The following is a 24,779-nucleotide window of genomic DNA, read 5'->3' as shown; positions in this document are numbered from 1 at the left end:
GCACAATTGCGCCATTGAAGTCAGAACTGGAAGCTTTAGGCGCAGAGTTGTTTTGATCCAACCTTAAATCCCTAGTAGACGTGGAGAAAGCAGAACGGCCTGTGTACTCAATACTGACACTGTTGAAGTCTGTCGTGTGACACATTCCCACTGATAGGGGAACAGAGCGGCGAGTGTTGTTTGTGCACATGCTCCTGCTGAGTTATTGTTATGGCTTCTGCACACAAATTCACACGGTGTTCATTTGATTTCTATGTTTTCTCTCTCCAGCCTCTTTGCGAATGTCTATCCCTTCAAGAAAAATACAACTTTGGCATACTTTGGTTTGTTTATTAAAAAAGACATCAGTGAACAGAAGAATTGAAAGACATTTGGTAAATTATGAGAACAACAATTTTAAGACAGACAATGACAGAATAATTAAAAAAAATGGTTCCTTCATTCCCTTGAAATGATAATAAAAAGATCACGTAGCCAGTCTGTGTCCCAGATTTGTTGAAGTATTTATCTGACAACTCTTCCTTTATTTCAACCCTAATTATCAAAATGTTCCCTTAAAACTAAAAAGTGTGCTATTTACTGGTCTACCTGAGCTTGTCCAGCACCTCCAGAGCCAGCGTGGCCCTCTGGAGCCGCAGCAGCAGCCGGGCGTGCTCCATGGTGAGGCAGAACTGCGGCAGAGCTGGGAGGGAGTCCAAGGCATTCTGGGAGCTCAGTGCCTGGGCCTGGGCCTGAGTTGACAGTGTTTGGATCTGGTGGACCTGGTCCTGACCCGGGACCCCTGGGGCCTGGGTCTGCCTGAAGCCCAGGAGGAGGGAGTGAACGTGTCGGTGGAGCAGCTTCACCCACTGGACAGGCTCCGCCCACAGGTTCAGACCCCCCTTCTCAAACAGGAAGTCCTCATCATCCTGGGCACAAGCAAAAGGAAATGTGATTACTGGGATGTTGATTTAAATCTGGTTGTATTTTTTCTGCAAAAGATCAAGTTGAAAACAATTCCTAAGTTGATATGATGGATGCGATAGCAAGTTGTTGCCTATATATACCTACACAAATAGAGCAACATTAGCATAGCGGTTGTGTTTCTGGACCCCTCCCTGATAAATGAGGTGTCAATATTCACTCTCTGTAAAATTGGTTTACATCAGAACATAAATAGGTGGACAGTAAATCAAACCAGTAAAGTTAAGTACCTGAAAAACTAAAACCATCAGCTCTAATACACAAAATGACTCTGTATAACTGAGAGGAACTCCAAAAAAAGGGGATAGTTCTCTGTAAGTTCATTTGTTTTTCAAGAGAATGAAGTCAAGAACTGGAATCCAAACCTAAAGAACAATTTAACTTAGCTAACAAACAAAGTTGAGGTGCTTTCATAGAAAATGATAGACAAATGAGAATTATAGAATCTTCATTAAAACTGTGCAAGTTGTTTGTTTAAATGAGCATTTCTCTCAAAAACAGCCCCAGGTACAATACAAATATTGACCTGTGCAGCAACTACTGCTGAAGATCATTAAGCAATCAGCCACAAGACACAATGATTTACTGTTAGTTAGATTTAAGTAGAAATTAAAAGTAACTCAACTGGAACAAACACTGAACAGACATCTTAGTAAAGTGTGGCCTGAAAGCAAAAACCTTGATGGATTAAAGCCTTTAGCTATTTTGACTACTACTATGACCAGAGAAAAACAAGGGCAAGGAAAATAAAATATAGTGCAGTCTGTCCCTGTGAATCCACACTTACGGACACCATCATAAACCAATCTGAAAAACTGTTTGTGATTTAATCGTTTGTGCATTAATGTCCTATAAGTACTCTACAGATATCTTGCATTGTTCCTTCGTACTGTTGATATGTGGTTGCTCTGATCTCGCTAAGACCAAGCTACTCTTACTGTTACGTGATGACTTCTTACCAGGCTGGAAGCTTCCTCTGCCACCGCTTCATAGTTAGCCTCTTCATCTCCCAGCAGCCACTCTGTCAGAGCGAGGGCCCCGGCTGGGACCTGTCCCCACAGCTCAAACAGCCGGCACAGGAGCCCCACACCGGCGTCCAGGGCCACCGGAGGACACACAGACGCACCCGTCACATCTGAGGACAGAAAGAGGAAACACGTTTATACAAAGTCTGTAAACAGTGTTTTGATGCATGTGACTTATGTGCCACTTTCCTATGGGCTCAGAACAGTCTCATAATACACACATGCACACAGAAGGATTCACACTTGTATTTCATGATCCGCAAAAGGATTCACACTTGTATTTCCGGATCCACACTTGTGTTTGTCAATGCACACACAAATGTGTTCCATTTCATATACATGTAAATAAAATCCAAATACAGAAAAAAGTTTTACATATGTATTTTTGATCCTCACATATTTGTTTTCCATTTAAATCCCCTGAACCTGCAAACACAAACCGCTTTCTGTGCATGGATCGCTGTGCATTCGTGTGTGGGTTTTTTGAGACTCCCCTGACGGCCACCCGATTCGTACTTGTAATTTTTTCTATCTATAGCCAATCAGATGTCTCCTTCATTCTAAGCCAATCACATGAGCGCGCCCCCACGAGGGTATGATTTATTGCGTTCACTTCATGACACTTCATATACGCATTTTGCGCTGTCCGGAGCAGGGTTTCCGCGGACAGAATTTATTTTACCGGACAAATTTGAAACTTACCGGTCATGTTTCAATAATAATAAGAAGAAGAAGAAGAATTGTGTAGCAGAGTTTCCGTTAGCAGGTAATTACCGGACTATGACCGGATATGGCTAATAACACGGGGATCATCTTTTTTCCTCTCTCCCTCCCTCTCTCCTGACAGCCCGTCAGTTTCTCATGCAGCTCGCTAAAACTTCACTCGCGTTTATGTCCATATCGATCAGATCCAGCTCTCCTGATCGGCCTTTATAGAGAGCACCGATCAAACTATTAAGAGTGAATATCGGCCGATAATGACCGGCGGGGCTCCCCCCGTTGACAGTTCACTGTCTAGCACTGGCTTCGTAGTGCACTGATCGCTTAGGCTAAGCTAACCTGTAGCTGCTCCCTCCACACTCACAACAACTTCATACAGACATAAATAAAGCAGCTGTATTCGCCATACAGGAAACACACATTTAAAACGGTTTTGCCTGCCGTTTTTGTGTACACAAGCATCTATTAATGGTTCGGAAAGTGGCACTGTACCTTAATAATATAAAGGCTTGTATTTGCGTGCATTTCCTGCTCGGAAAGTGGCAATGTACTGAGAGTGGAGGTGTCCTGAGATTAGCGCCTGCAGGCAGGCTCCATGGACCTGTCAGCTCCGGACAGCGCAAAATGCGTACATGAAGCGCTACGTCATGAACGCAAGAAATCTACCCTCGTGGGGGCGCGCTCATGTGATTGGCTTAGAATTGAGGAGACATCTGATTGGCTACAGCGGTTTTAAACGGAAAACAAATATGTGAGGATCAAAAATACATATGTAAAACTTTTTTCTGTATTTGGATTTTATTTACATGAATATGAAACGGAACACATTTGTGTGTGCATTGACAAACACAAGTGTGGATCCGGAAATACAAGTGTGAATCCTTTTGCGGATCATGAAATACAAGTGTGAATCCTTCTGTGTGCATGTGTGTATTATGAGACTGTTCTGAGCCCATACTTTCCCCCCACCCTTAGCCAATTTGTAGGACTTTCATTTCAGAGGCCATGTCATAGGTGACCGTGTCAGAAGAGCAGAGGCTGAACTTATGGTGGTTTCACCTTTAGTCTGAAGCTCAGCCTTGGAGGGACCAGAGGACCTCTGCCCTGGGTCTAAGGTTATACTCATAATAAGGGTTAGGGTCAGGGACAAAACCTAGGGAGAACAACAAAAACGGCTAAAATTGAACCCAAATTATCAAATGTCCAAAATCTATGCTTTATCTTAGGCCAACATACTACGTTGACCAAAACAGTAACTTAACCACGCAAAACAGAAACCCTGTCCACTGTAAGATAAATTATTTAATAATTATTTGCTAATTATTATAAGTTATAGGTAAAAAAATTCTATTCTGTTATCCTTTTCAAATGTAATTCGAAATCATCATGAAACTTTTTAATTAAATCTCAGGTCAAATGTCTTGACCATATCATTTTGTTATCTCTTATTAGTCTTTTAAAGTTAAGTTATGCCTGAAATATACTAAGTGTACATGTGTTTTAATTGATTGATGATTATATTCCATATAGAAATAAGCTTTTGTTACAGTATGACTAAGCTTAATATAACTTAAGCTAGGTTTTTACTTTGAGGCATATTAGTATGAATCACTTCTACTGACTCTGATAGTTATAGTATAGCGAGTCATAATCACTACAATACATGACATTTTTTGGATCCCAAAATGAAACCCTGGTTGGTGCACAACCAACACAGACAAACTAACAACTCAAACGGACCGAGTGAAGACCTTCTTGTTGATCTCTCAGTGTGTTTACAGTTAGTAACAGAGTTCTTTCTGACAGTCTGCAGTCTGCTGATGTTTAACGAGAGTCTGGTTTGTTCTTTTATGCTTAAAGTTGAAGGTAAATCTGGCGTCCACGGCTTGTTTTGTGATACAGAAACCAGATTTCTCTGCCCTGTACGGTATACACAGGTTTCTAACTGGGCTTCTACAAGAGCGGATGTGCGTGACGTAGATATAGCTAATGGAGTACTGTGTGATGGGTGGCAAGACAGGAAAAAACATTTCCCGAAGTGGTGTGTCCCTGTATCCAAAATAATTAAATCCAAAGTCAGACTAACTGAAATAAATCATTCTAAATAAGTTTGTTTCCACAGCTGAACTCTAGACGTTTTGTGTGTGTCAGTTACTGCGACGCAAGCCAAAAAACAAGGGAAAAAACATTGTCAAGCTGTTACATTATGAAATATAAAATAAAATATCCAAGTTTTTCTCAAACATATGACAGCAGGGAAGAAATGTAGTTACTAAGTACCTATATGTGGACGTTTCCCCATCGTAAAGGATTTGATGTGGGTATGTACCGTATTCGTTGCTGCATGTGGAGTTGCGGCGTTCAAATGAAGCAGGGCTGAGTGTACTGAATGATTCAAAGTTAATGTGAGTGAGTGTGTGTCTTCTCTGGGCTTGGACGTCCTTCTGGGAAACACAATTATAACTCATACAACCGACCACGATCAGGGTGTGTATGAGAGGATTCAAAAGGATTCCTCACCAACACACAGAAAGAGAAAACGCTGCCCATAACTTCCTGTAAACGTGTTAATTAATGGATGGCCTGCATATGCCAGTAGGATCTTCATGTGGATTTCTTTTTAGTGACAAAATAAATGATGTGTTCTTAGTCATCTTGCTAATTATAGTATTGTACAAATAGTCCTCTGTTGCCATAACGCTTGAACACACAGTATTTTCAAAGGCAGACCCTCCATGAGCCCGTACTCACAGTGTTGTATACAAGAGGAAGTGTGAATGCAAGGACACACACTTCAAACAGAGGGAAAACACAACGTATGACTTCATTTAATGACTCCAGTTGTCCACGCAGCAACTATCTGACCCAGAGGTTGTGTGTATGTGTGTGTGTGTGTGTGTGTGTGTGTTGTTGTTCTCCCACCTTGACCACCATCACCACAGCTGACACCAAGATAACACCAGAGACTTCAAAAGGCTTTGAGAGACACTAGCCAAAACACTACCACTATGGGAAGAGAGGAGGGAGGTATACAGACCCCCATCGGCACACATACAGTATATAACACACACACATACACACACAGGGTCGGGAACCCTGTTTTTCCGCTTCAGAGGAAGGCGTAAAATCGGAGCAGAGCCTGAAGTCTGAGCGGAGAGGGAAAGCGACTCTGAACATTAGAGGCTGCTGATTGTACCGTATTAGGAGGAGATTTAAGAGTTTAGAAGCTTGAGTGACAAATTCCTTTCTTTACCTCTCTCTGGGACAGCCCAGCCTCAGATGTCAAGTCTTTACAGCCCCCCCATTAACATTAAGGGACATAATATGAAATTTTAGCCGCATTCAATCTATCTACTTTTCCACAGAGGCTTCACACATCACTTAATGCGATTTCCCTCCTGGAGCTTTTGGCGCAAAATGCCCCGTTTCTCAAGGGGATTGTCTTTCACGCTGTTACTGGCATGTGTGTTGGGTGTGAGAGTACATGTGTGTGTGTTTGTGTGTGCGTGTGTGTGTGTGTGTGTGTGTGTGTGTGTGTGTGTTGGAATGAGTTAAGTCCTCAGTAGGTATTGTGTGCATTGAAAGAGTGTGTGTTTGTGTTTAGACAATCTCGCAAATGACAATATTAGTGCCATTTGGTGGATGAATTGGCTTGAGATGATAGTTAAGCCTGTGTGTGTGAATGTGTGTGTGTTGTGCCAATTGGCTTCCACTGGCACACACTCCATCCACTGGCATCCTATGGTACATTTGAGCTGGGCAGGGCAGGAGTGTAAGGGGAAAACTTAACCTTGTGCCACTTGTGGAAACTGTTTAACAGTTGTACCATTCTGAGCTATTTTAAACTCAACTGAGATCTTTGGTTGCCTTGTTAGAGACCCTGGTAACCATGTCAGAAAGTGCTTTATATGTAGATTTGCCGGAATTATAACAAGCCTTTTATATTTCACACACTATCTTCTTTTCTCAGTTACACTGCCACCATTACCTTATAGTTACATGCAAAGGCTCTAACTATGAGCTGTGTCTGTCCTGTTCTAAATGTTAATCTGTAGCAGGTTTTCCACATACTGAATCCACCTAAATTAACCTACCGCTTTATGTACCGCATGAAACCAAAACTCAATGTTGACTTATTTGATGTAACAACATAAAGGACATACTAAGTTATGTAACAAACATACTTGTAAACCCAAACATTGACCTTGTACTAATCTTGACCCCGTACAGAACTTTTGTTGCCTTAACTCAACCAAGTAGTTTTGTTTCTATTCACAAACCACATGTTGAAAACTCCAACCATTTCACAATATGTGATTGGTGCAGTTTGTCCCTTCTGATGCATTATAAGATAAGATAAGATGGACCTATAATAATCACCGTAGGGAAATTCACGATGATTATAATGTCGGTTGTAACAGCTAACAGCCATTTAATGGGCTGATACCATTTTAAATTACATAAACATTTTCATTGTTGTTGTGTAGACAGTTAGCATGCTAACATTTTCTACAGTGAACTTAGTGCAACATACAGCTAATATGAATCCGAAGGTTTTTAGTTTAGAAGGTATGAGTTATGAATTCCATCTGTTTATGAAGACTGATGTAAGTTTACTAGCCTTGATATAGCTAGTAACGTTGAGCTGTGTTAGTGTAGTCAAATTACTTTTTCTATGGCCAAAGGATGAACTTATTTTGCTTTCTCAATAAAGTTGAAATAGCATTGCAAGCCATATTTTGATTCATGTTCATAACTGCATGTTTTGTCATGTACCAAACAGGGAAGTGCATTGCTTTGTATACTGATAGCAGTATAATGTTAGTGTATTACATATGCACACAATTACAACTGTTTGTAGTATAAACTGGGATCAATTAAAGTGTTGTTATTGCCTTGACATGAACTCAGGCTGTTTGAGTCTGGCAGACTGTAAGACCGAACCGATGTCAACTCCATTTTAAACATAAATAAAAATATAAAAGGTGTATAATATTTTTCGTGTGACTTATGGCGCATTTCCACTGCAGCACGTAGCACGGTTTAAGCGTGCCGTGCCAAACCCGGCACGTTTTTTGTTGCGTTTCCACTAGGGGTAGTTCCGGCTAACGGGTACTGTTTCACAGTTTTTCTGGCCCTCCAAAATCCAGGTTCTTTCCGGGCCAACAACCGGGCTGAGTATGCTAAACTAGTGAGAGAATCGCTGGCAAGGGGGCTACAACTACAACAAAATGAACATATTTTACCGTGATTTAATTTTAATACACGTTTCAAAAATGATGCCGAAGTAACAACATACTGATACCGGTTAGTAAAAACCATGAATTAATGCTTTGACAAGTCTGCAGACAGACGGCAGGGGAAAAACCTTTTAAAATGCTTGTTTTCTAAATGGAGATTGGCTAAGCTAACGCAGTATATGCTCCGACCGTCCACACTCACAACAATGGCCTATACAGACATAAATAAAGCAGCGACTGTATTCACCATGACACAGACAGTCTGTGGTTTGTACTTGTTTAACTTTTGTCTAGTTTCTGAACAGATATGAGGAGCTGTGAGTTTGAGTGCTAACAGCTAACGGCTGATGTTGGTTTTCTGTGGTTCGCATTGAAGATGACATCACGGCTCCGCCTACACTGCGTTACTATAGTTACTGCCCCAGCTACTAAACTGTAATGGAAACGCAGCATAAAGTGAGCCTGGCCTACCAAGGCCTAACTATACCGTACTAAGCCGTGCGAGGCCGTGCAGTGGAAATGCGCCATAAATGTGCTGAATTGTGGAACCAATTATCAAAAGCAGTACAATATGATGACAATATCATTGGATAGGGCTGCTCGATTATGGCAAAAATCATAATCTCGATTATTTGGGTCAATAATTGATATCACGATTATTAAAAAACGATTATCCATTTACTTTGAAAACATCCATTTATTGGAGAAACAAAATGTGAACAGTATGTTTTTAACAGTTGATTACCCTGAACTTTAAGTATAATTCAACTGAAAAACCAATTAAAAAAATAATAATTAAAAAAAATATATATAATAATAATAATTAAAAAATAATCGTTTTATTTCGATTACGTTGTTTTCGCAATCGTTGCAAGCCATAATCGTAATTGCGATTAAAATACGATTAATTGAGCAGCCCTATCATTGGATGTCAGTTAGTTTTTAAACATCAAGGTTATGCAGCAGCCTCATTGTGTCTGAACAACAGTCGTGTCATTAAAGTCCCTGAATTAAATTAAGAGAGTGAAGAGACCTTTGCTGTTCGGTAAATCCCTGCTGAGCCTCTGCAGCTGGGGGGGTGTCAGATGTCTCATTGAGTGGGGGCGGAGCTGGAGGGGGAGGATGAGGGGGTGGTTGATTTTTTTTCGGCCGGCTGTCAGAGCATTGAAATGAAAGAAAACACTTCCCGCCCCACAATCTTCCACTGGCTGGTGCCATCATGTTCACTGTACTGGGAGTCCATTCCTCTGCTCAGTCACCCATATCTGAGGGATTTAGGTAAGAAGCCCCCGCCCCAACTAACTGCATCAACTACACCCATCCCACCTGGGGGCCGACAGACCACCGTACAGTTCCCTTAGCTACACCTGCTCCCCCCCACAGTCAGGTCTGTATTCCATAGAGGTGGACAAAGACTGCCTGTCCAATATGGTTGCAATGATCTGTATCAATCTATGAACAGATTTATTGATCGGAGCATCTGAAAAATCATTTTCAAAGCTTAAAAGTTCATTATGCTGGTGTAAAACCAACACTTTCAGTCTCAATTCATACTGTAAGATCACTAACCAACAATAGAGCTGCAAGGATCAGTTGATTTATTGAGTAATCAATCCCAAGTAACGTATTTTTTTATGATCGTTTCATTGTTAAAGTTATTTTTCATCCAACAAATGGCAGAAAATGCTGTTTCCTTCCTCTAAACTACAGTGATGTCATGCTTTTCTCTGTTTTATATCATATTAAACATAATATTTTGGACTGACAAATCAAGAAAATGTACTTTGTGGATGGCGAAACATGTTTTACCACTCGATTTTACAAATAAATAAAAAGATTTTTAAATATACTGCTACCTTTTTGTATCATGGTGTACTTATCTTTGTTTTTTGTGTTTTTATAAGTAATAACGTGTGCCTACTTTTTTTTATATAATATGTAAGTCTACTCTTTTTAATGTAATGCAATATACTCTCGCTGTTATACCGTAAATGTCCTCGTTGCAGGACAAATAAAGGAATCTGATTCTGAAAGTAATCATTAGTTGCATCCTTTCACAACAACAACAACAACACCCATGATTAAAGTTCAAAGAACCCCTCTTTCTTCCTGACACATGACACACACAGCTTCAGATGCTAGACTGGAGCCGAGACACCAGGAAGCATAGGTGTGAGATAGAGGGAGAGGTGTGAAATAAAAACACACACTTTACAGCTCTGACTTCCTCTGACGACTGACGAGAAACAGGGCGACAGAGAGCAACAACAACATCACCCACAGGAAACATTAGCATGAAAATGATAGCACAAAATGTAGCTAATGGTGAGTATTACCATAAAGATAATGGCTGGAGGATATGCTAGTTTTAGCCCACTGTAGCAGCATTTGTCATGAAGCACAGTCAGTGGTTAGCTCAGTGAAAGGATCAAAAAGAAGTGAATGGCTGCCTTGATGGGGAGACAACAGAGGCCGTCTCTGTCATGGAAACACCACCTGTGGTCCTTTCATTTCCTATGAGACACAAATCAAAGAGGAGCCAAAGCTAATGGTAATGTTCCGAAGGCTCCGACAGAATATATTGGTAAAAGTTGTTAACCGGTAATTTCTCTGGAGGCTTTAAAAAAATTCCTGCTGAAGTAGCATCTGAGTGGATTGAAGCAACATCGATAAACAATAAAGTGACACAACAACTGACCACTGTATTGGTTTGACATGGAATCTTGGGAGTGAGGAGTTTATTGCCCTTTTCAGACATGGAATATGCAGAAAAAAGGAAGGGCCCGAAGCCAATATACCCTGGCTCTTAATCCAAAGTACAGTATGGACCGCAATTCCCACCAGGGTTAGATATAGAAAATGTGAAAAGGCAAACTCCACCAGATCCACAAAATGAATGATATGACTCCAATATGCTTCGGCAAACCTTAGCACAACGAAAACAATAGAAAATGTCAGCAGTGCTGCAGTAGTCTTTTCACCATGTTCAGAGTATAGGTACAGAAATGTGTCTTAGGTCTGGTTCAGGTGAGATTGCATCAAGACTTTAACGCAAAAGTTGCAGGGGCTGATTCAGAGATGTGTACGTTAAACATCAGAAACACATTTTTTAAACCAAAGTGATTGATAGAACAGGGGAAAAGCAAACAAGACGGTTTCTGTTCAGTTTATTTTCTTTCTTTCAAGTTTGAATTAAATGTGTTTATCAATGATCACCAAGGTAAAATGACTGTTTCCCTCAATGTAGTCTTGTTGCTTTAAGGAGAGCATATTACATGTATGGTTTACATTTTAAACACTCCATTAATTGGTCAAATCTATGTTTCTTTTGTCTATTATATATTCACTTCAACACGTGTAAAGCATCGCAAAGGAAAAGGGGAACAAATAAGCGTCCGGTTTCCGTCACTGGTGATTACATCTGGAGTCGATAAATAACCCTGACTACTATAGAGTCATTTGTTGCCACTGAAGACAGAAGCCATATGTTATGAGTTTTGTCCAGTGAGGTAGGGGCTTTAGATTGGAAAATAGCCAGATCAAGATACTCTGCATTCCTAATTTATTTTTAAATCACATTATGTTCAAGTTTTACAACCCACAGCTCCAGACTCCAATGAATACAATGTATCTCAATGCTCTATGAGAGAGCCTGCAGACTGCAGACATTACTGCAGGCATGTGACCAATTCATATCACCAAATCTCTTTCCCTTTGCATTTATAAGTTCTTCTGAAGGGACCTGTGTGTTTCTTGTGTTGTATAAAGCAACATTATGGTTGAGTGAGTGCTGTGCTAAAGGAGGACGGGTGTGTTTACTGTGTGTCCTTCAGCCCCGTCAGGTCGTTCACTTCCAATCATGTGCGTCACCCTCTGCAAATGAGGGAACTGGGGGAAAGGACACATGACTGGCATGTTATGCATGGGTGTTTGTTGGCTTTACAGTAAGACAAGCAGGTTACTCCCGGCCTGTTTGGATGATAATGGTTCGCTAAGAATGGCCCGGAATACATTGTCATTTAAGCAGAGTGAGCGAGGCCACACAAAGAGAGTTCAAATACTTCAGATCGGTGGATAACACAGAGGAAATGATTGGGGACTGAAAACAATTCGATATTTAAAAATCAATGACAAATGTGCGTCATTTATTGGTATAGCGTTAAATTGTCTGAACTACGTTTTTTAATGTTCTGGCGAGATAGAAGAGATACCAAGGAAAACAGGGTGCCTTGGTGGCTACATGTAGTAAAATATGCCTACAAACACCTCTTAAGGTAATAAAGAATTATATAAATGCCTTTAAAGCCTCTTAATTGGAACACATTTGTTATGAATATATTGAATGTTAGTCTGTAAAGAACAGGAAGTTGGTATTTTAGAAAATACTTGGGTGTAGAGTTGGTTCAGTGTGAGGTAATAAATGGTAGATACTAGCTGGTACAATTTTAAGGCCATGTTAAGATAGAATAAAAATAGAGCTGTATTACTGTGTAGCTCTGTTTCCCTTTTGTCTTCCCAATCAGAATCCTAATCAGTGCCCTCTTACACACTGCTGTCCAACCACAAGCCCTCTGTGCTCTATATATAAAGTGATCCCTCTGTTCCTGCCCTGAGTCTGTCACAATGCTGGAGGTCCAGGGAGGGTGAGCGGAGTTTGATTTCAGACCCAATTAGCCTGGAGGTATTTGGGTGATGGTGGTGATGCTGCTGGTGGGGGGGTGGCGGTGTTGGAGGGTAGGATGGGGTTAAATTAGATTTGCTCTTCCTGTCCAGGACAATGGCGCCACTGTGGTTCACAGAAGAAGAGCTCCAACGCAACCTGATGTGAATCTACACAAGATTTCTCTCCCACACACTAAACAGGTTTATTTGGATACACCTGGATTTTCTGATTAAAAGAGAAACATTTAACTATATTGGAATGAGTTGCAAAGCATTCTCACCCTTAGATTAAAAGGCAATGCGAGTCCTACTCTTACTTATTGATGAAAGAATATCTGTTCTTTATTTTTAGCAGTGACACAAAATAGTCCTTCGCATTTATGAGAAAAGACACACAAAAGCTAATAAACGATGCTATGCTATACTAGCTTTACATATTACTGCTTGATACACATTTTAAAGCTGTCCCCCAACATTTTGATGGAAGAGTTTAACATTTTGAGAAACATGCTCAATCAAATTATCTCTGAGAGTTGGATGAGAATAAAGATATACTGACATAGCCAAGGCTAACTGTTTCCAGCCCTTATGCTAAACTAATCCTGCTGGATTTAGATTCAGGTTTAGTATACAGACATTGAAAGAAAGCTAGTAGGCATAATAGTGTCAAACTATTCTTGAAATGTGTTTAAGATATACTTGGTATATACACTGCATAGTCAACATGATTTTATTATTTGTCTGTTGAGCTGAATTACTTACTGGTTTCAGCAACAAAACACCATGTTAAAACATTTCAATTTCATTCAAATGTCTTTCCTTCCTAAAGGGGATGAGTGTTTAGCATTTTGTCATTGTGTGTGTTTGTGCTGCTGATCATGTCTCTGTTCCCACATCCCTGCCTGTCCTCCATATCAAAGGGCCAGGAGTCGTCACCTCCATCTGAAGAAGATAACACCTCAGATACTTGACTCTGCAACGGCAGGTCATAAAACACACACACAAACCCCACTATAGGCAGACTGACTGGCCTGCAGGGGATGGGAACACACACACACACACACACACACACACACACACACACACACACACACACACACACACACACACACACACACACACACACACACACACACACACACACACACACACACACACACACACACACACACACACACACACACACACACACACACACACACACACACACACACACACACACACACACACACACACACACACACACACACACACACACACACACACACACACACACACACACACACACACACACACACACACACACACACACACCAGTATACACACAAACACACAGTAGTGGAGTTTTTCCATTGGCACAGCATTGCACTATACATATAGCTATGGTGTGGAATAGCATGCCACTGAAGACAGAAGAACTTTATGTGCTGACCTGACACATTAAGCAGGTCACCAGGCTAAAGGTTTCACTACCGGAATCTAACCTTTCAGGCCAAAATAATTGCAATTCAAGATTTCAATCCCATTTATCATCAAAATATTCTAGCTAATAACTAGGACTTCATGATTAGGAAAAAATAACTAGTTGCGATTACGATGTTGGAGGGATTAAGCATTATTGCATCATAATTCTTATTGTTAATGATTAAAAAAGTGTTATTGAGTCTGTAAGATGCTATTTCTAGACCAGGATACCTCTGCAGCTCCGCAATACTTCATTCATAATGATATTTTAACACATATTTACTACATGTTGTGCTTACTGTGTTTTTTTTTTGTGCAGCCTTAACTACATTTCAGGGATTCCAGTATGTATAAGTTAGGAAATATCTTTTCGGACAAACTTTTTTTTTCTCACAAATACTTCTCAGTGAAAAACAATCAATTACACAACCCTAAATGAGGTTACACATTATAATGGCCCCTTGCAGAAAAAATGATAAATACATTCAAATAAAAATAATTACTCTTATTTTGACACTACTCTAACATGACAGCAAGCAAGACAGCTTTTTTTAAGTCACTCAATCTCAAAAATGGAATTCACCATGATCAATTTATTGTGAGTTTTTCTTTACGATCTATGATTTCATTTTATTTTAGAGATCATGAAAATGTTCTCTGAAATTTGACCAGCACTTCATTTGGGTGCTGACAGCATTACAAATGTATGAACATTTAAAAATAAATAAAACCTCTAACTTATGAACACATTGACAAACACTATGTCTGCCTCGTGATAGCAGTAATGCAATCCTGATGACTTCATTAAAAGCTCTCCGAGTACCAAAATGTCTCAGCAGCTTACTGTCGTGTATTTAATTTTAGCAACATCACTTAAGTTGAAGCACTGAAGTAGAAAGATGACATATTTATTTTAATTGAAGGGTGATGTTGTTTTTACAGTCGCTGGGATGTGATTTATTTTGGGTTTTTCTGTTGTTTTTCATTTACATCAGGAATTCAACTCTCCCGGCCAAGTGGCTCATTCATTTGAAACAAGCGGACCAATTTACCGTCTCATTTCTTTTTGTTTCGTGCGCTACATTCCTGCTGTGCGTACGACAAGTGTCCAAATAAAACAGGAATTTGCAAGACAGTTTTCATGAGTTTCAGCGAAAGCGGAGTGGCGTGGCCTGGAGAGGGAAGTCACACACAGGAATAAAACGAGTGTCCAGGAGGGAATGTGTGCCAGATTACTGTAAGTAAAATACAAAGTCTGTAAACTCCAAATGAGTAATAAATGTGTATTGACAAAGAAGGACCTCTTTTCTCCACACACATACACACACAGGACACCCACTCTGCATGTATGCCTATTGTGTTCTCTTCCTGTTGTAAAGAAAACCTCCACGTCTTAGTCATGTTGTTGAGCTCCAATCTGCTGACAGCTTATCAGCCCTGTCTGGCCTTATGTGCTTATGTACACATATAGATACATACATACACACAGCTTTTTGGATAAAATCCTTGTATCAAAACACTTTAAGGAATGTTTAAATGCGTTTCCTAGGCCTTGAGATAGTGAGACATTCTCTGCCTTTACAGGAAAAGGTTGGATTTCTCTCTAAATGGACAGTAAACATGTCTATTTTCACCGGAGTTGAGTCTTCCCCCATGACTCTGCCCTCCCATTCAAAAGGGGCTGCGGAGACTTTTGAGGAGGTGTTTTGCTGCCTTGTGTTATGTTATGAGATCCTATCAGTGGCGACAGACACAATAAGGGTGGCTCCGTGGAGGAAAGCTGGGAAAATACAGGAAGTGTGTGTTGTGAGGACAGGAAGTCGCACTGTGGTTGTTTGTGAGGGCCACTAGAGAGCTGGCAGCTGTCAGTCCTCTGATAGCAGGGCTCGGAGGGTTACTTGAAAATGTAAGGAGTAACCGTATCACAATAATAAAGTGTGTTATTACTTTCTGTTACTTGACGATAAACCCAATCGTAAATCTGTAAATAAAGACGAGCAAAGAAAAACTCGGCGTATTTTAACCTGCCATAGCACTATATTAAAGGGGCCCTATTATGCTTTTTGGGGTCTTCCCTTTCCTGTATTGTTATATAGGTTTTTGTGCATGTAAATGGTCTGCAGAGGCTAAAATCCCAAAGTTCCCTTCAGAGGGAGTTTCTCTCCCACACACTCCCCCCCCCCCTGCCTGAAACGCCTCCATTGGACTCCTTTGTTTACCTCTGTAACAAAATGACATCACCATGTAACACCTGTGCTTCTATTGGCTAGTGCTTTAACACATTGTACGTGATAGGCTAAGGGGCGAGACATCTCATAGCGGTTGACCAATCACAACAGAGCCGGCCAGCAAACCAATCAGAGCAGACTGGGCTCTGGTTTCAGACCGAGGGTGAAAAGAGGTGCTGCAGCACAGACAGTATGAGAAAAATAAAGAGCTTTTTGAACATTGAATCATGGAGAAACGTGCCAGTCGAGGCACAAAAATACAAATATGAATCTGAAAATGAGCATAACAGGGCCTCAAATTCTTAAGAATTGTATCGATAATCTGATAAACCTGTCTCAACGTGTGCAAGAGGTAGTATTGTAAGGGTGCTACCTTGGGGATAAAACTGTCATCAGTCTGAATACATGAGGGATTTGTGAGTGAATCTGAATTCCTGCTTTCATACAATCCTCAAAAAATAGACCTCACTTAACAATGACACATAACCGCCCGCACACGCACACTTTTCACTCTTGTGTCCCAATTACAATTAGCGCCCTTCATTCCGGGAATGCTCCCCAACCCTTAGCACGAAGTGATATCATCAACCCTTTTTAACATCAACATGCGTTTGTGGTGTTGTTATGTGTGCCAGAGTTTCCGTTAGAATCTTTTTTTGCCGGTCAACATGTCCGTTTAAGTTTAAATCTTCCGGTCAAAAGGTCTTCTTTGTTATGTATTGAACTTTAAAACAAATTGATATGATTCGATATTAAACAAATTAATTATAGTAGATTAACTACATTATTCAAAAGTGTACAGTAATTTATAACAACACGGGAATAATAAACGGAGCGCTCTCTCCTGACAGCCCGTCAGTATCCGTCTCATGCAGCTCGCGGATCTAGTAATGAGTGACCCAACAGTAAAAATAAACATATCTATAACTAGTTTAGGTAGTTTGAGAGGTAATTAAAATAGCTAAGTGTGATTTTCTAACCAGAAGTGTGTGTTTTGTTCCGCTCACCGCTGCAGGTGATCATGCAGAGCTGCGTGTCAACTCGTCAGCAGCAGCTGATCTCTCTCTCCCGTCAGATTAGACTTCACTCGTGTTTATGTCCATATCGATCAGATCTAGCTAGTTCTAGCTAATGATATGACTACCTGCTTATTAAAAGACACCTCAACAATAAGCGTTGCTATGCAACCGGGTGAGGCCGTAAAGTATAGCGCAGCATTATGCATTTGTTTACATGCCCACCGGAACCCCGAGGCATTGCCAACAGATCAACGCACAATCAACCCATACAGGACATCTCTTTCTCCACATTAAATGTTAGACATTAGAATTGACTATTCTTGTCTGTCACATACTCTTTTGTCTGTCACATACTATTATTGTCTGTCACATAAGTGGCGCAACTGATGCGGTATTGCGCTAAGGGGAAATGATTTTGACCGGACATTTTGACCGGAGAGATTTAGATTTGCCGGTCTTCAGCATATTTTACCGGTCATAGTCCGGTAATTACCGGCTAACGGAAACTCTGATGTGTGCGTGTGTCTGTTTATATATGTGTGTGTGTATACATTTCAGTAATTACCACTGTTGTCTTACACTGCTTTGGAATGCGTTTGAAACTAAGTGGGTGATCGCGCAAATCACAAGTAACATATGTACACCATGGTTGTATATTAATGTGTAATAATTGTGACTGTGTGTGTGTGTGTGTGTGTGTGTGTGTGTGTGTGTGTGTGTGTGTGTGTGTGTGTGTGTGTGTGTGTGTGTGTGTGTGTGTGTGTGTGTGTGTGTGTGTGTGTGTGTACCTGTGCTGAGCAGAGATGCTGGTACATTACAGATGAAGTCACAGGCAGAATCTCGGACATCCTCGTCTTCATCCTGCAGCAGCGTGAACAGACTCCTCCACAGAGAAACTGTTGTGGTCAGACCTGACACACACCCACACACACACACAGATGTAAAATTGCATTGCAGATCCACAAAATCTATTATTTGCCTTTATAAGGGTTCAACAAATAAAATGTATGAACATATTTTTTACTTTATCCTTTTAAAATTGCAGTATACATCTTGCCTGACTGAGGTAAATATCTCACCACGTGGTTCACATTTTGAGACTCACCAAGGGGCAGATGGGAGCTGGTCAGCACAGTGGCCGTACAGTTGACCAACACCTTGGCGGCCATTAGCTTCACCTCCACTGGCTGCTCCTCGCTGCAGCATGCGCACACCAGCGCCCCCCATTGACCTAAACAAGCCACTGCACTTGCACCCTAGATGACAAATGAATTAAATAAAGCATTTAATTAAAGTTTACAGAGGAATTCTTATTAATCAGTTCATTAACTAATGTCACTTCAGTTGCATAGAAGAGTATCCATGAAATGTCTTGTAGTAGAGTCATTACATCGTATGTTAAGCTAGCAGAAACAGTCCACACAAAACAGCATTGGACTGAGGTAATAACCGACATCTTTTTCCAGTGCATTTGTGAATTGTGATATGAAGCAAAGGCTGCTATACATTTATCTTTAACAGGTGAGAGATTACGAGTACAGTCCGTCTTTACCTGAGGGTTAGAGCTCACCAGTTGTACCACAAGTCGAGAGACCAGCGTCAGGGCAGCACAGTGGAGCTCCACACTGAAACACAAAATCAACACCTGATACCAGCTCCTAAATGACTAATAATAACTTGGTTAGTTTATTTTAAATGTCTGATCTGAAAGGGGGAATCTCTCCTCTGTAGCTCTTTATGACGTGAATCCCCCTTTGTTCCCCCAAATACAGTTTATATATAAACTGAAGGGGGTTCCTGCAAAAGAGTCTATTAGAAGCAGGCAAACTCCGGCTCTGAAAAGTGATGCCAATTTGTAAGTGCCTTAAACTGGCAACTTTGTATTGAATAGCAAGAGGCCATTTCACCAATTGCAAAAAGGAGTCTAATGGTATAGAAGTCTATGAGAAAATGACCCTACATCTAACTTGATTAAATACCCCATGAAACATTTTCCTGATGACTTTATGGTCTCATTGATTTATTTCAAGTCTTTTTCATTACAGCATAATGTTTATTTTGTAGATCATTTGGAGTCATATAGATAATAATGCTGGGTATGCAAGTTTAGAGTGTGGCTATGGTGATAGAAGAGGTCACTACAACTGCATCACTACCAAAGCTTTGTTCACCGTTGTACTAAAAGACACTCTAAGGAGTCTGGTGTACTTTTCTTTTGGTAAGTATATTTATTCTAAAGCATATAGCTAAAAAAAAAGAGGATAACATCATTTATTTTGGGCTGTTTGGAAGTACAGTTTGTTTTTTCTTGTGTTTTTGTTTTTTTAGCACTTGGGTGAACTAACCCTTTCATTTTATATTGGTGCAGTGACAGGGTCTGAAAAGAAAATGTTCTCCACGGGACGTTCTGTAAAAACGATTACGCACATTAAACACCGCGGCACCGTCAACTACACACACATCACTCAACTGTATTGACTTACAACCCACAAAAGAAGTGTGCTGGTGCTCACCACTACATTATGGATCACAATACCCAGAGGGTCATTCAACCACACGGCAGACAAGGGCAGCCAGCAACCCAATCTCGTCCTTCCCCGGCTCTAATCATAACCCTGGGGCCGCTCCAAAGGGAAAGTGGATCCTCGGGTCCAGAGATTGTGGCCAGGAAAAGACTTTACAGGGCTAAAAGCCTTTGTAATCCAATCCTCATTCAAGCCTGGATTCTCTTGTTGGGGTGAGAAAAGTACAGCGGTGGCTTGTCAAGGAAGGTGTGTGTGTCTGTCAATGCTTGTCAAAGGGCTTACAGTGTAAGCACACACACAAACACTGGGACAGTCTTTGCCAAATCACTTTGTGGTAAGAGGGGCCCAACGTTTCTCATAAACTCTTGCAAAAATACTGGTTGGAGCCTGACAGGTGTGAATAATCTAATGTAGGAATAATGCAGTAATGACGGCCTTTGAGAGCACAAATATCAGCTTTCATCTGCGTTTTTTACATTTTAAAACCACCAATCTCTGTTGCTGGTGGACAATTCGGTAATCTAAATACTGCAACGATACACAAAGACCCATGAAGAAAGGGGCCAGAAACTCCAGGTGTGCCCAGGTGCAGCCAGTGAACCTGTGAGCCCCTCCTCCATGGACTCTGGCTCTGAATGAAGGCTTGACAGCCAGGGCTCTTTCACAAATGGATGTTGCCAGAAAAAACAGGAAAATGGAGAAGGAGTGTGTGGTTGCATTTGAACATGTACTCCCTTCATGTCACTTCAATCCATCACAGCTAAAGGCTGCCCTGGGATGGTCCAGGGACTGTTTTTGACAGCTAGTGTTCAGGAGGTGGCAAAGTGTTTTGGAGTAACAACGTTGCCTCCCTTTTTCTGCACTTACCTTGAAATGAATTGATGATTCAAGTATTGGCTTGTTATATACAGTATTCCAAGGTATTCCATCAGATCTCTGTGGAGCGATGAGGAAACTGCCGCCTTTTTTTGTCTCTATAGTAGACCATTTCTGTTTTTCAGTTAATTGTCACAAAAGTGTTTTTGATGGATTGCCTTGCAGTTTGCTAAAGGTAACCATTGTCCTCAACTTTCCATTTGGGCAAACATCACCACCATGCATTTGTTCCCCACACCTGCAAAACTAATGACACCCCCTGGGCAGAAAAGCTGAGGTGTCTTCAATGTCCATGACACATTTGAAATACAGTTTTGCAGTGCTGTGAAACACTGTTTTATTTAGGTGCTTATTCCTGACTCACCTTGGTTGTTTTTATTGGTTGTAAAAAGGTGATCAGAATGGGGAAGAAAGGTGATTTAAGTGACTTTGAGCGTGGCATGGTTGGAGTATTTCAGAAACCGCTGATTGACTGGGATTTTCACGCACAACCGCACAAACCTCGGGTTCACAGACAATGGTCCGAAAAAGAGAAAATATCCAGAGAGCGGCAGTTCTCTGGGCGAAATGCCTTGTTGATGCCAGAGGTCAGAGGAGAATGGCCAGACTGGTTCAAGAAGATAGAAAGGTAACAGTAGCCCAAATAACCACTAGTTAGAACCAAGGTATGCAGAGGACCATCTCTGAACACACAACACGTGGAAACTTGAAGCAGAGGGGCTACAGCAGAGAAGACCACACCGGGGGCCACTCCTGTCAGCTAGGAACAGGAAACTGAGGCTACAATTTGCTCAGGCTCACTATAATTGGACAATAGAAGATTGGAAAGATGTTGCCTGGTCTGATGAGTCTCGATTTGTGCTGCGTCAGAATTTGCCGTAAACAACATGGATCCATCCTGCCTTGTATCAACGGTTCAGTCTGGTGGTGGTGGTGGTTAATGGTTTGGGGGATATATTTTCTTGGCATACTTTGGGCCCCTTGGTACCAATTGAGCATTGTTTAAAAACCACAGCCTATCTGAGTATTGTTTCTGACCACATTGTATGCATCCTCTGATGGCTACTTCCAGCAGGATGCCATGTCAAAAAGCTCAAATCATCTCAAACTGGTTTCTTGAACATGACAATGTTCAAATGGCCTCCACAGTCACCAGATCTCAATCCTATAGAGCACCTTTGGGATGTGGTGGAACGGGAGATTGGCATCATGGATGTGCAGCCGACAAATCAGCAGCAGCTGCGTGATGCTATCATGTCAATATGGACCAAAAAAGTTCTGAAGGCAAAAGGGGGTCCAACTCGGTACTAGCAAGCTGTACCTAATAAAGTGGCTGGTGAGTGTAGATGTCTGATTGTATAGAAGTCTATGAGAAAACTACCATACTTCTCACCTATTTATTACCTCAGTACAGATTGTTATAAGGATGTTTTGGTACCAATGGCTAGTGTTAAGTCTCCTTCGATAAATCATAATGATCATATTGGTCCCATTTTGAGTTAAATTGATGATAAAGAAGGATATGCTTCAGAGACAGGCTTCCTTGTGATTAGCAAGTCCAGAAATCTGGGTCATCATAGACAGCGATCTAAACTTCAAAAGCCATATTACTGTAATCATCTCACAAGATCAGCTTTCTCAAATCCTACTCTGAGAAATGAATGAAATGATCTATTAAAGGCAGACTACACTAATGTAATGGTCTGTATTCACCAGCATCCCAATCTCAGCTGTGCTAATTCTAAATGCTTCTGCAAGTGTTTTTCCTGGAAGTAAAACCTATAAGCACATTACACGTGAATTCTGCAATCCTTCCCTATCAAATCAAGGATTGGTTGTAACATTCTGCTACTTTCTCCTGTATTTATGCCCTGAGTAGAAGGTATTTAGACCTTCAAAAGCAGTTTTAAAGCAATGCTCTTTCAAAGTGTATTTATGTGTGGGTAAGGGTGTGTATTTCTGTGAACTTGTGGAAGTGTGTCTTTTTTCCTCTTGTACATTCTGCACTTGTTTTATTATTATATGTCAATTTGATATAAAGCACAGTGAGTTGCATGCTTTATAAATAAGGTTGAATTAGTTTGACTTTTGGGGGGGGGGAGAAGTCATTACAAGCATCATATTCTTTAAAATAAATATAAGTCAGAACTCTGTGTGCGCAGTTTCCAATGCTTTGAATGTTCGCTATGTGAACTCTAGCTGCTGGAATAAGGCAATAACTGTCTAATGCTTTGGCCCAAACAGAGGAAACATCAGGATTATTTGTACACGGACATGTATATGTGTCTTCTCTGACCTGTGAGTGGAGTTCTGAGCCAGAGCAAGAAGGTGCAGCAGGAGCTCCTCCTGGGACAACATCTTAACACCATCCGACCATGGGAGCTCAGTGGTGGTGCTCAACACACACAACACAGAGAGGACCTGAGAGGAGGAAAGAGACAAAGAGACTGTCAAAAGGAGTAAGAAGATATGAATGCAGTCACTGTTGTTCACCTCCATCCCACACACACTCAGAGCTACTGGTGAGGAAGTTGCTCAGGGCCATCCATCAACACAGCTTTGGTGTCCTCTCTGCAGCGCGGCTGGCAAGTTGCCCTGGAGGGTATTTTTACACACCGGTCAGATCCTCCCTACGCACACCCTAACCACGGGTACACAGCTGCCTCGCTCTCTCTTTCACACACACTGCAACACAAACACATGCATGAAGATGGGTGCAAAAGCACATGGGTGTATGTGAAGATGTACAGCATAGCAAGTGAGCTTTCATTTATATCTCCATCGTTCATTGAGGGAATAATCTAGGCCTCGTCTTTTGTTGACACCATTCAGTTTAAAGGGCCCCATTATACTTATTTTCAGGTTCATATCAGTATGTAGTGTCTCTACTGGGACATGTCTCCATGCTTTAATGTTCAAAAAGGTCTTCATTCTTCTCATACTGCCTGTGTTACAGCACCTCTTTTCACCCTCTGTCTGAAACCAGAGCCCAGTCTGCTCTGATTACAAGTGTTACATAGTGATGTCATTATGTCCAGGGAAGTAAATACGGAAGTATATAAGTATATATATATCTATATCTATAGAATACACAAAATAAAATATATGAAATTTGTCATGCATACCAGGACAAAAAATGTAAGCATTCGATAAAAGCAGGTTTAAAATGATTGTTTCATTTTGTTAACCTTTTAGAGTCAACCGTAATGAGGGATGTTTGGTTCTAGGCTTTGGATATATCTTTGTGTCGCTCTTTTCCATTAGAAAATATGATCAACAGCCAAATCAACATTTATTTTTTTATGTTTTTATGAATAACATGTTCTATAAATCTGGCTGTGAATGATATACAAACAAACTTCTCACAATATAAAAACCACTGTAAAATTCCATACATTTTGCAATGCTTCACAGATGATTAAAGATTTCTTAAAAGTAATACATATCATCAGGAAACTCCACTTCATTACTTATACAAAGACCATTTGATATGAAGTGTTCTGCAAAAACATGCACATGACCAACAACATCATCTCTGACCCAAAGCATGTTCTGAACAGTGAATATGAACTGCTACCATCTAATCGGAGATACAGGGTCCCACGATTCAATAAGGTCAGACTGAAGCACTCGTTTGTGCATCAGCCAATCCTCTCAGTAAACACAGAGCTGATCCCAGATCAAATGCACGCTGAAGGCTCTTTGAGCAGCTTTTCTCTCACTGATTGTGATTATGTGTTATGTTAAATGTTTGTGTTTCATGTATTTGTGTCTGGATATTTGTCTGTTGATGTTGGACATGGAGCTGCTGTGACGCAAGTCAAATTTCAGACTTGATCTGACAAATAAAGTAATATCGTATCGTATCGTATCGTACATGAGAAATGATGTAAGTTTGGGTGAATGTAGGAGGAATCTACAGACACAAGTGAAGTAAACATCTAAATGTGTCATTTGAATGCTTTATTTCCACGAGTCTGAAAGAAAACATGTTATGAAAGCAAAATAGCCCAAACTCTCAAAAACTGACCAATGCATGAAAATGATTTGTTTGCCT

General features: G+C 40.8%; 1 protein-coding gene across 2 annotated transcripts in view; it reads right to left on the bottom strand.

Moving 5' to 3' along the window:
* Positions 1–314: 314 nt before the first annotated feature.
* The window catches only part of thada (THADA armadillo repeat containing), a 110,474-nt gene continuing 86,009 nt past the window's right edge, over positions 315–24,779 (bottom strand). For both annotated transcript variants that reach the window (XM_034122636.1, XM_034122637.1), the window contains 6 exons: positions 23,019–23,143; positions 18,874–18,946; positions 18,427–18,577; positions 18,110–18,232; positions 1,923–2,098; positions 315–908 (listed from right to left, as the gene is read on the bottom strand). In XM_034122636.1, coding sequence (XP_033978527.1) covers positions 585–908; positions 1,923–2,098; positions 18,110–18,232; positions 18,427–18,577; positions 18,874–18,946; positions 23,019–23,143 — 972 coding nt within the window. In that variant the 3' untranslated portion in view covers positions 315–584. The remainder of the gene's footprint in view (positions 909–1,922; positions 2,099–18,109; positions 18,233–18,426; positions 18,578–18,873; positions 18,947–23,018; positions 23,144–24,779) is intronic.

The sequence above is a fragment of the Trematomus bernacchii genome, unplaced genomic scaffold (assembly GCF_902827165.1).
Source record: "Trematomus bernacchii unplaced genomic scaffold, fTreBer1.1, whole genome shotgun sequence".
NCBI classification, from domain to species: Eukaryota; Metazoa; Chordata; class Actinopteri; order Perciformes; family Nototheniidae; genus Trematomus; species Trematomus bernacchii.
The sequence above is the reverse complement of the archived record's forward strand: the minus strand, read 5'-3'. Positions and strand labels throughout refer to the sequence as shown.